The sequence below is a fragment of the Haliotis asinina genome, chromosome 2 (genome assembly GCF_037392515.1).
Source record: "Haliotis asinina isolate JCU_RB_2024 chromosome 2, JCU_Hal_asi_v2, whole genome shotgun sequence".
Classification (NCBI taxonomy): Eukaryota; Metazoa; Mollusca; class Gastropoda; order Lepetellida; family Haliotidae; genus Haliotis; species Haliotis asinina.
Window position 1 is genome coordinate 70710068 of NC_090281.1, and position 13536 is coordinate 70723603.

The window sequence follows — 13536 nt, forward strand, 5'->3', positions numbered from 1 at the left end:
GGCCCAGTAAGATCAGGTAATAATTATAACAGTCCACATAACATTAAATTCTACTGATTATTGTTCAACAAGTATATATTCAAAATAAAGATGATACAGAATGAACAAAAAGGGATTGGCAAAAAGGCCAAACTAGGCCTATATCAATGCCTCTCAAAAGAGAAAGCAACTTAAACTGATTAAACAAAATTACTGAAAATTTACTGATTATGATGTTCAGAGAAACAGTCAGACTGGTACTTTTTCCGTACAGACTGTGTAAGGAACGAGCGAGAGAGTGAGTGACACTTCTTTTAGTAATGTTCTAGTACACCAAGGTGTGTGTGGTGATGGGTATTTGAAGGGAAGGAAAGACCCACTTACCCTAGAAGGCAGCGAGTGAAGTATTCATAGAAAGAATGACAGTCTAAAGACTGGATGCATATGAGTCTGTTCTCAGACAATTCTAACAAGCTATTTCTATTCTGTAACAGCATTATTTGAAAGTCTGCTACAGTAGTAAGAATTCTCAAAGAGCATCTTAAAGTAAGGGATCAGTTTTAAGTTTAATAAAAATAAAAACAATAAATAAAAACATATTTAAAAGAAAAATGTTTGCAACATATATCATCTGTTGATCACATACAACCTTATTAATGGTAATCACATAAATGATGAAATTTTAATGTATTCTATTTGTTTCATGTCCTTACCAATACTGCTATAAAAGTATGATTTTTCCCACTATAAAGTGGGAACAAATTCCTTATTTAAAAAAAGGATTAATAGAATATTCCCAAGACGTCATACATGAGTAGAAACGAGGATGATTTTATTCAAGTAATTCCAACCCACAAATCGACAACTGATACAAATCCTCACAGCAACAACCTTGGCACGTCTCCCTGAGCTCTATTTTCCACAATGCCTTACCACATCTGCTTCAAACATAAGCCGTAGTTTTCCTGTATACTAAAAACAGCAGTCTCAACACTCATTCTAATCCTGCCGCCAATAACACTCTGTTATTCTGGGCACTTAGCTCGTCTATGTTGTTTTTCTTCAGCTGGAAATGTGAACGGATATATCCACTTATACAGCACAGGGTTAAATACAGATGTTCAAAAGCAAGTCACTTTGTAAAGAATAACACAAATTAATTGGATCATCTCACAAGAAATTTTATGGTCAAATGTCAAAGCCTTATTTTGGTTCAATTAAATAAGCATCCCAACAAGAAAATGTTAACATTTGGGGAAGGTCATTTCCCTTTATGTTAACCTTGCGTTTTTTTAACAGTTTATTGCTTCTGAAAAGAATGAATAAATGCTGCTTTAACATACAAACTGGACACACAAAAAATCCTGGATTACTGTTTAAGGTGCAGTCAGCAGTATTCCAACTTTATCACATACAGAAGCCTCTAACTAGAACACCAGTGACTGAAAGCATGAGCAACAAATCATCAGGTCAGGATGACACACAATCAGCCAGGTCACACACTGTAGCCATACTATCCTAACAGTGAGACTTGTACAAATCTCTAAGGTAATAATTAATATCGTGCCATACCATGTTTTCATGGCGTTTCTTTTTCTCATAATTTTTTACGTACAGCGAGATGACAGCATCGTCTTGTTTGCAGAAGGTTCTGTCACAACCTGGACACAATATGTTTGAAATATCCAGCTTTCATAGAAGTTGTGGCCTAATTTTAAGTCAAAGCACTAAAATTCAACCCTAGAACGTAATGCACTTTTAGAACGTTCAAAAATGTGATCACAACTGTTGAAATAAAGCTCGCAACTCGTCTGCTCGAGCGAAAAGTCGAACATAAACATTACCTGGGCTATGACCACTGGATTCATTTGAATACTGCTGCAATGTCACTTTACTATGTAGACATGATGTGTTTTATTGTCCCTGTCATGGCGTGCCATGCAGACTGGAAGAATGAATGTGCATATATGATTGAATAACTTACCAGTAAATATGTTTATTTTGAACAATTTTCACGCACAAAAATTCATCCACATAATCAAGAAAAAATTACCAGTTTGGTTGACCTTTTACTAGAATGACACATATTTGTTGATGTCTATAAAAAAGAATTCATCACCCGGGTTTCCATACAAGGTAGTGATCCTGAGCTGTAAAAAGTAACCAGAAAACTTGGTATGTTATAAAAAATTTACTTCTCCCGCTCGTGCTAGTGGACAGACACAAACATTTCGCTGCATTGGAAACACCGGGATGACAGAACATTCTGACATTAGATCTATAAAAGGTGATATGATATTTAATTACGGATTTACAGTTTTGGTAATTCGCTGATATGCCATAATTTACATGATCACCTTTTGGGTTATTACCCAAAAAACATTTAAAACCTACACTATGATAGGTTAAATGATAATTTCTAAAAAATAATAACATTCCTCTAACAGACTGGCATCCTTAGATTGTACTGTCTGCTTATCTGGACTTGGCTGTCTGAAGGATTGAATTACTATACATCCATGGGCTCAGCATTCAGTATTATACAGCCTTGGAGCAAAGGCAAAGCAAGCCCCGACACATACAGTTACTACAGAATTTTTGAATCCAAACATATTGTGTAGATATTCAAAGAATGTCACTCACTGATCATGTTGAAAATACACATTTTAATTATATATTTTCTTGGTGCCAATTACAGATCACAGACAAGTTATGCTTGGTTCTACAAACTCCTGACAAGGTAAAGATACTTAAAAACAAGGATCCATCTGCAGAGTTTGGCAATATTCCTGCAACATCATGGTGGGGGACACCAGAAATGATCCTCACACATTGTACCAATGTGGAGTTTCGAACATGGGTCTTTGCCACGACGGGCAAAGGCTTTAACCACTAGACTACCTCACCACCCCAACAAGGATCCATGACAAGTAATCATTTCTACACAGTTATCTAAGACAGTTATCTTACTTATGTATGATAAAGACTGTAACAGACATTTGTAACAGGCTCAGCAAACGTACATGCTGAGAACATGTACATGAACCTCAAATGACAAATGCAAGTATAATCATTTTACTACATTATATATACATTATATTATATCATAATGCATTAATCTCCAGTTATTTGTTCCATGAGATGTTTGACATCATACAATCAGCACACATCACTCAAATTATATTTATATTATAAATATTATTTGTTTTTCTTTCCATTCAGTGCCATGTTATATATTGGAGAATTTACAAAAGATCATAGATTTACTTTGCCTCAAAAGATTTAAACATCTCATCAAAAGATGGAACGGTATAAAGTTAGCTTGAGTTTTTTTAGTTCCTCATAGTTTGTCCTGTAACAAGGACTTTGTTCCAAAGGCATGCAGTAACTTCATGTTAACATATGCACACGAAGTATTTGTACAAGTCTGAATATCAACTGGGATCAATTGATTATTAAAGTAATGATAAAATACTCTTTTGAGATTCCCCATATTTCACAATGACATTTGTGTCAGCTCACAGTATAAAACATTGATGATTCTAAAGATAGCAGATAAGGACAGATGGCATTGATCTACACATGTTCCTAAGTGAAAACATCAGTTCGTAACACAATCAAATACAGTAGATTTTCATTACATTAATGTTTAAGCCCTGGGAGTACCATGTATGCGGGCTGTTCCTTACCAGACCAGTATTGAATTACCATAGGTCTGTCCACATTAAAGCCAAGTCCCTTAACAATGAATAATGCAGTTTTCCATATAAACTTTATTAGATTACAGACAGAGTCGAGATGTTCAAAAGACACATGAAATGCCCCAGCATTTTTATAAAGGAAGTGATTAGTTGAGGGAAACGCCTTCAATAGCCTGAATGCGAATTGTCCTGACGGTTTGAGTGATCAAATTCAATTCCTGTTAGAGAGAGTCTTGCTGCTAGGCCTTGCTGACCTGCCCCAGGATCTGCAGACATCTGTTATTTTATTTGCTTTGATTCATAGCCTAGACTTTAACAAATATTCAGTATTCCAGTGACAGATTAAAGACAAATACTAGTGTAAAAAATAGATAAAATTAGCGATGTGGGAAAAAAACAATGATATGATTACATTATCTGAACAGAAATTGAAAAATGTCACTTTCAATAGAAGCTAGTCACTTGTATGTTTGTTTCTGTTTCAATACAGAAACATCATTCCCCAAGCTGTCTTTACAACTGATCATGCTTCATACTATCCTGCTAGCTGGCAACCAGTTATTGCCAGTCCCTACTCTCACAGTCCCTGAACTACATTATTTTGCCTAATGCTAAGCCATCTCTGCAGTGCTGACTTAAATGAAGCAAGTCTAGATTTCCTCAAGTTCTGAATCTTTGGTCTCCCTGGGGCTCCTTTCAAATTTAAGTGGGTTTGTTTGTTCCTATCAAAGAGATGCTAACCCCAAAGTGTTGCAAATAGTAGTTTCAAGGTTCAAAATTACTAGTCTGACCATAAAATTAGTACTTAACTAAATTAACAAAATTATGATGGATTCTGAGAAAAAAATGATATTATGGTCACATGGTTAAATTATTTCCACCAAAACTAAATGTGTCAAATCGCAAAGGTATGGAAATCAGCTTCGCTAATAGTACATTTGTTATTTGCAATCATTCCGGTTCAAATATGTCATTACATATGAAGAATGGAGTGAGTGAGTGAGTGAGTGAGTTTAGTTTTACACCGCACTCAGCAATATTACAGCTATATGGCGGCGGTCTGTAAATAATCGAGTCTGGACCAGACAATCCAGTGATCAACAACATGAGCATCGATCTGCGCAATTGGGAACCGATGACACGCGTCAACCAAGTCAGCGAGCCTGACCACCTGATCCCGTTAGTCGCCTCTTACGACAAGCTGAGTCGCCTTTTATGGCAAGCATGGGTTGCTGAAGGCCTATTCTACCCCGGGACCTTCACGGGTTATGAAGAATGGAAGGTACATGAAGTCCGAAAATGCATTTCATCGTTGAAAATATATGTTTTTGTCTATATATCTGAATTTTAACATATTTCATTCAAATTTTGTAGGATTTCTAGTGGAATCGTATTGGTGTAGTTTCAAGTTAAAATTTGTAGTGACTACGATAAAATCTTAGAGGTTGGCATCTCTGCTATCAAAATAATAATATATATTCAGACTAAGCCCTAGTCTAGTCAGTCCCTTCTCATATAGCATGCACACATAATCACATTTGTTTGAGTTTGGCTGATTTTCATTTTCAGAAATAAATATAAAAAACGAGTCATCAGAAGATGACATATCCCCCCAGCCCCCACATATTTGAAAGAACAAATCACCTGACAGTTCCTTAATGTCTTCAGAAACAAAGCCCCTCCATACATTTTGAGACTAAGTCCGAATTGTTGCCATGGAAACCAGGAAAAATAAATATGCCAAAACTTTATAAATAGCAAAAGGCATAACTGCCTCAAATATCTCCCAAGTTTTGCAGAAAAATATTGAACAGTTTTTGAGTTCTGCTCCTGAAACGAAGCCCATATCTCCATTTTGTGACTAAGTCCAAAACGTTTCCATGGAACCCAAGAAAATAATAAATTACAAAAACCTGTAAATAGCAAAAGGCACCACTTTGGGCTGTGTCACACATATCTGCCAAGTTTTACTGACAGATATTAAGAAGTTTTTGAGTTCTGCTCCAGAAATGAAACACACCTCTCACTTTTGAAACTAAATCAGAAACCTTTCCATGGAAACCAAGAAAATAAGAAATCCCCAAATCCTGTACATAGCAAAAGGCACCATTTTAGGTTCTGATTGTTATCTACCAAGTTTTGCAGAAACATATGGAATGGTTTTTGACTTGTGCCCTGGAAACGAAGCCCATCCCTCTATTTTGAGACTAAGTCCGAAAAGTTTCCATCGAAACTGGTAAAAAGATAAATCACAAATTTTTGTAAATAGCAAAAAGCACCACTTTAGGGTCTCCCCTACATATCTGCCAAGTTTTGCAGAAATATGTTTAGCAGTTTTTGAGTTGTGCTCCGGAAACTAAGCCCATCCCTTCATTTTGAGTCCAAAACGTATCCATGGAAACCCAGAAAATTATAAATCAGAAAAACCTGTAAATAGTAAACAGCACAACGTTGGGGTCTGCCACATATATCTACCAAGTATTGCTGACAGATATTAGCAACTTTTTGAGATGTACCGGGGCATAAAAACCTGTAAATAGCAAAAGGCACCACTTCCGCTTCTGATTGATATATCTACCAAGTTTTGCAGAAATGCTCCAGAAATGAACATGTTTTGAAACAGAGGTGATAACTGGTACTGGCAGACAACAGGGAACTTCTATTTTTACTAATTTAACTCCCACCTGTCACATTCTACCATAAATCTCACCATCTTGTTTTCGTTGAGATAGAAATATGCATATTTGGTGACAATTTTAGAAACATTAGGGTTATTGGCACAGTCAATGTCTTGCATAGGATGTTTCAGAAATAATTCGCTATTAAGTTCTTACTTAGCGCTGTCTCAGAATACACACTTTTCTAATTTCCAGAACTGAAGATATAACCACACTTCACAGTTCTGATAGATAAAAAAATATTAAAAAGTTGAGAAGTAAAATAACATCAGATAGATAAAGAGCCAGCTGATCACTCAGCGCATGTATGAACACTAAGTGCAGTTTATTTTTAGGCAACATTTATCTTCGGACAGGTTTTTCCCCCTTGACTTAAGTGCATGCTGGCAATATTAAAAACATCAGTTCCTCTATCACTCACACCACAACAGATAATGAAACTGGTTATCCTGTTTCTACATCAAGTAATAAGTAAGCAAGTTCTGTTCAAAGCAGCTTTGAACAACATACAACTTTGGTGGGACACTCAAGCATAGCCCTGTTGCCTAGAAACATAACCTGGGGAACTTGAACACAAACCCACAAATCATATGTTCCTGGTGTAGTCAAGGGAAGTAACTCTGCATGGACTATAATGGTACCTAAGAGTGAGTGAGTGAGTGAGTTTAGTATTACACCACTTTTAGCAATATTCCAAATATCATGGCAGAGCGCACCAGAAATGAGCTTCGCATTCTGTACCCATGCGAGGAACTGAACCTGTATCTTCAGCATGATAAGCAATCCCGATGACCACCTGGTCACCCAACCACTCCTGTGGTACCTATGACTCCCCTCTCAAACAGATAAACTAAAGTGGACTCTATCAATATCGGCCTTTGTAAACATCGGCATTCTGTCTACAACGGCACAAAGTTTCAGTCCCCTCAGAAATGCATTTAGTTATCATATAGAAACATCTGTAAACATCGGCTTCTGTCTGTCGGAAAAAATTATATAGTTAGTCACAAATTGTGCACGTGGCATTTGTCATTAACTCTTGAAACCCAATGTTTAGTACTCAACAGCAAATATGTTTAAACTGCAAAAGATGTGTGCATGGGAGAACAGATGCAAACCTGCTGACTCAGCATTAAGCAAACTCAGTTTTCAACCCCATTTTACTGAATGCAACCATGACCATAATCAGTAAGCACCTGTAGGAGAGTTCAGATGTTTTCATTTAAGCTCTTATTTACCACAGATTTATCGCCATTAATGAAAAAATTACATTACTGATAATCGAATCATCATTGACTACAGAAGCACAAACCATTATGAAATAACATGGAAATAACCTAAGATATGCTTCAAGATAGACTCTAAAACTTCCATGAAACCAAAACTCTGGAAATGAGATGAAATCAGTTATAAATGTAAATGTCAACATCCATGCATTGGCCATAAATGGCCTTTCCTACAGTACACATGGAGTGAGAGAAACTGATCGCTCAGCTCAAATACAGAGGAAAGATTTCTCAATGAATGGCTCTCTTGGGAAACCAGATGTGGAAAACAGAGCAGAGGCATTGATAAAACATGTCTTTCATATCTCCTTGATAAAGAGGATTGAGAAAAAGTACATGTTAACGCGTCTGACATGTTCAAAACGATGAATATTGAATGATTTTCACTGAAATTAGTATTTCATGAACTATCCATACATATCCTTCTAGCAATAACTTCAGTAGTTGAGATCACTGTTGGATAAAAAAAAAAAAATATTATTGATAGAAATCCTGTATTGATTACCATGATGCATGATGTTGTTCATATATTGTCTTTTTTTTAGCAAATAATCTGAAGCAATTCAAATGTATTGATGAAAGACAAACTGCAAGAGTCTGACATTGCAAAATAAATCAAGCATTTCAAATCATGCAGTTTGCCAAGTGATATGTGAAATTATCAGTTTCTTGAGACACTGAATTCAATCAATATTTCCTATTCCAAATATTTTAGCTAAAAAAAATTCAACCTTTCCTACAGTCACTAGGGCCCTGTTTCACAAAGTTACTTTAGTGCTACAGCTTCAAAAAGTCAATGTCAAGGTATCGCCTTTGCAATATAATTGCTATGTGGAGTAAATCTCTGAACACATCGACACCAGCCAGGAATCACAGTCTGTCTCACAGTCCCTGAACCATATTATTTCCCTAACAGTCTAGCTCTCCCTGCAATGGTAAAGCCCTAAATGAAACAAGTCTAGATTTCCCCAGATCCTAACTAGATTTCCCAAGGTTCTGAATCCCTGGTCTCCTTTTCAATTTAAATGGGTATTTTATATTCACTAAGTGTTAGTTTAAGAGTCAAATCATAGATGATATTCAACGGTAAAAAATTGATCTTATCGTACCCTTGGGAAGCAAGCAAAAGGGATACAACCCTTCTTGTCGAACACTAAACAAGTTTGAATACGTATTGACACTAACCCCAGTCAGGCATTTGTGTGTACCTAATGTGGACAGAAAACTGTCAGGCTTTTAAATGGTATCCCCTTGAGTGATAAGTATTCAGAATGACAAAGTTTTTTTAGGTCCAGCCTCAACACAATGATTTGTATCATTTCTTGACCAAAGAAACAATTGACAAAGAATAGCATAATGTACTTCCTTTTTTCATCTTAAGAAAGACAAACAGTCCTGTCAAATGTACATACTTAATTAAAGGAAACATACATGTACTAACAGATGCCTACAGCCCCACATGGCTTGTAACTTTGGATAAAAGTATACTGAATCATTTGTTGTGGTTGTAAGTTGCATTCACGCTTTGCCTGAACCCAAACCTGCTGATTCCCAACACCTGTATGGATCCCGCTAACCCCAGGATTCTTCTACCTATGTTCTCCAACCATGTGTCTGACCTATACCAACCTAGACAGACTAGATCCCAGCAGGTTCACATATAAACAACAGTGCTGCTAATTTCAGGTGGCTGCCATATGTAACCCTCTCCATGAAGATTTACTGTCAGTCTTTCACCATCAGATGGGCCAGTTGCCTGTATTTGTATCTACTGATTCATGGCACTGTTTGCTTCAAGGTCACAGTTCATCAAGATGTGCATGTAGTAACCATGGTAACAACATGTCTGCCCCTAAGGAAAACAATGTTACCTATCAGACATATACATACCCCCTGGTATCAGGTTCTGTTCAGGAGTTTTCGCTAATGTGTTTGTTTTAAGGTGGCAAGATGCGTGGGTTTGATGTTTCATTCTGTTTGTTTTCTTACCATGTCTTTTTGCTGACCGCTTTCCGAGGTACAGTTGAGAAGTTCATCCTGTTGTAGAGGGGGATGTTCACATAGGATCCGACTGGGTCCTCCCACATCTTGGAAATTCTTACGTGACCTGCTTCAAACAAGCTGTATTATCCAAACCTACTTAAAAGTAGGATTATTGATAGAAATACCCTCACTCACTGACTGTCAAGCTTATTCACAGTTAGACCTAGATTGCTGAAAATGGATTTCCTTAACAATGGATCTCCCAGTTAGTGATCTTTGTGACTGTCAATCTGAATGTGGATCCTCTCAAGTAAGGATCTCCTTTATGGATCATTTGGTCTTCTAATCCGACTATGGATCACTGTGTCTGCGAACAGCCTGACTGTAGAACTTCCTCACTCTGAATCAAGGATAACTTTCAACTTTGCACTGATCGAAACAAAAAATTAATCCTGTAGAAATGTGCAAGTTGTGAAAACCAATCCCTGTGTATGCAGGTGCGGAAGAATGGGATAAAGCTTCAAGGTGTGAGGCTGGATCTAGTTACAGCATGCTTCCATTATGTCCCAAACACACTCTCCCGACTTGATGACAGATGATTCTGGGTAATGGTTTCCACACAACTGCTTATCTGTATGACAGTAGAGAGCTCTTGTTTGCACAGTTTCAGATGAGAAGTGTTGCTCTCTAAACAAATCAGGTGCCTCTTGATAGCAGTTGTATGTATAATGGTATATTCCTGTGACCAAAATATACAGAATATGTTTTAAACCAGACACAGTGGGAGGCCCTTGCTGTTTACATAATTCTAAACAAAACTGTTGTTGTGAACAGCAGCCATTTTTCAATCAGATCACACTTGTGTTTGGTGGTAAGGTGCAAGCCAGCAAACTGACGGGAAGCCCTTTATCAACTGGTATTTCTGATTAACATAGCAGGGCGAAAAGTTTGGTAAACAAAACCTGAAATTTGAATGACACCACTTTACTTGATACTATTAATATCTTGAAAACCTTGGCACTGATTAAAATGGCAATTTAACCATTCAATGTCTGAAGTGTTAACAAAAACTTGGAGTAATCTCTTCCTCCAACAAGTTGCTAGACATTCCTCAGCACCAAGCATTCGCACCCTTCAGAGATTGCCTTTAATAGAAACATTCCCACAACTTCAGAAACACCACAGTAAGATCCTTAAATGTGAACTTTTCTCAACTCAGTGCCCCTTACAAGCTGATTAAATAACAGGCATGGTCGACACCTCCTCCACCTAGAGACCAGCCATGTTGAGTCTGGTGTGTGACAGCGATGTTCCAGCACAGCCTGCTTACAGGATGCTGCTATGGTGGCTGAATGAGTCAGTTACACACAATAAATACAGCACCACCGAAAGGCCCTCCAGGAGTCAAAAAAATTATTAATGCCTATTTTCTAACTTCTTTCCTGACAGATGATTTGTCTGGGGAATATAATATGTCTGGCACAGACAATAATCCCTTCGGACTGTCACCTTTATATCAGTCTGATGTTTTTACAAACCTTTCCCCTTCCAAAAGCCAATTACTTAGTGACACAGTGCATTCCTTGTAGTTCAAGATAAAAGAGTGAGAAAGTTTGTCTTCAGTCACTTGGGACTCATTCACTCCACATGAAGATCCTTCTAAGTGATAACACTCCTGAATTCAGTGTAACTCAAAATCCATGTCTTCAGCACCATATACTCCTCATGAACCTGATCACATTAGAATCATAGGTCAGTAATGCCTTCACTTCTTGCAATTCCACATCAGTCAAATTCAAAAGCTTATACAGCAATTATTCCGATTCCACATTTAACTCTCAGTATAAACAATTACTCACTGCAGAACACAGTGGGTTGTTTTCCCAGACTTCCTGGCAAGACTGATCTATCAGCAGGCAGGATGGATGTAAATGTTTCAATGGCAGGTAGACAGAGAGCTGTATGGTCAGCCCAATACATAACATCCCAGCAGGGAGTTACTCAGTTCGCACAGATGCTACAGGGATGAGAAAATCACTGCGATGTAATCAGACTAATTCCTGCAATACCTCATCCCATAAGCCACAGAGGATGTCATTATGACTGGCTGTGAAAAACCTCAATAGTTAGAGAATAATGTCAGTCTATTTATAAATGTGTATTTTTGGTTCAACAGATTTTCTAGTGTAACTTAATCCATTAATCAAGGAGAGATACAGTTCACTTCCGATATATGAGATTTCCTGATAAGACTTGTTGATGATAGATCAGATTTCTTTATGTGGAAAGTTTATAGGCCCATACTAGTATTAACCACAGCTATCTTGTTACACATGCTTAATCCACAAGGCCAATTCTGCAGGGTCAGTGTATAACTTGGTGGAAAGTCACCCAATCCAATAAGGGTTAATCCAGCTATTTTCACTGCAGTATTGACTGTTTCCAGAGCCAGTTAGCCTTCCTTGTTTCGACTAATACTGGTCTAGTGTTCTACAGTGAATGAAGTTGCTGTGGGAAGGTATTCTAACAATCTGTCCCGATCTGTCAAAAATTCACTGACACTTCCTGAGCCTCCACGTTATACAGAATAGTTTCTTTGAGGAAACACCAGATTCTTATGGATGAACAGACGTAAATAAAGCCCAGATACCTGCCGTGTCCTGGATGATATCAGACTGTTGCAGCATTATCCATTGAATAATTAAGTAAACAAACTGTGATCCTGTACAATGTCTCCTCTTTGCTATGTAGACAAGCTGAAATGTGCTTCCCGATGATTGCTATACCTGTTGATGTCTGCAACAATTTCATGGCAACTCGTCAAGACTATATTATCTCTTCTGAGTCACCGAATATGTGACAGTTTGGGGCAACTAATATACATCCCCATACACTTCTGCCATTGTCTTCACAGAATTTTGCATCTTGTACTTGCCAAAACTTTGGTCCTTGGGTTAATCTTTACACAACTAATTCACAAAATAAAGTCAACTTTTGCACTTTGAAGCCGTTCAAAGACTTGGGAATGATGCAGCATTTCAACAGAGGTAGCGAGAGCTGTCTGCTCACCTGGAGGGCAAGAACTGAGATTGAACCATGTGGAGTCAGGGAGCTGGGGAAAGTTCAGCACATGTAGGAGGCAGCAGATTGTCTGACCAGACCTGACACTAGTTGTTGTGATCCCAAACGACACAGCCTGTCTGCTCAGTGGGGAGCTACATATCTAATCTCTCCTGCTTTGAAATGCAACACCATCGTGCAAAATTCAAATCATGAGTCATTTCTCTGCTCTTATCCAAGTTGAATGATGTACTGACAGTCGACTCTCACTGTACAGACAGACCCATGCTGACTACCCCTCAATCTGATCGCCACTAAAAATAAGTCTGCCATATCACTCTTCAATGAGGTACACCAAGGCATAATGTAGAGAGTGTGAGCTAAATCGACATAGAAAATCTAGCTCAACTTTTAACACTTGCCCCAATACATAAACACTTGCAATAACTAGATTTTTACTGCACCAGGTGTAATCAGTCAAACGGTATGTTTTCAAGGCTTTATCTCTGGGGCCCGTTTCACAAAACTCTCGTAAGCCTAAGATCTCGTAACTTTCCTCGTAGCATTCCTGCTTTCTATGTTTCAGTATAGGAGGTACCAATGCTACGAGAAAAGTTACGAGACCTTAGGCTTACGAGAGTTTTGTGAAACGGGGCCCCTGGTCCGGCTGCAATAATACTAACAGTGCTGACATTTCAAACAGTTTCACTGATACAGATCTCAGAACTCAGCAACATATCTGGAATGCCTGAAACAAATGGAACTGAACTTTGTTAAGAATGCCTGAATCAACCAGTGAACTGCCAAGCTGAACAGATAATGAAGAAATTGGGAATGACACAAGTTTCA

The 13536-nt window shown here is 37.8% G+C and overlaps 1 protein-coding gene across 2 annotated transcripts in view; it reads right to left on the reverse strand.

Moving 5' to 3' along the window:
* LOC137274245 (kelch-like protein 5) overlaps positions 1–13536 on the reverse strand; it is a 166931-nt gene that overhangs the window by 103092 nt on the left and 50303 nt on the right. Inside the window, exon 1 of one of the 2 annotated variants that reach the window (XM_067807331.1) lies at positions 9634–9746. The exons of the other annotated variant lie outside the window; for it this stretch is intronic. Within the exon in view, the coding sequence (XP_067663432.1) occupies positions 9634–9731 (98 nt within the window). The 5' untranslated portion in view covers positions 9732–9746. Of the gene's footprint in view, positions 1–9633; positions 9747–13536 lie in introns of those variants that run through there. 2 annotated transcript variants of the gene reach the window in all.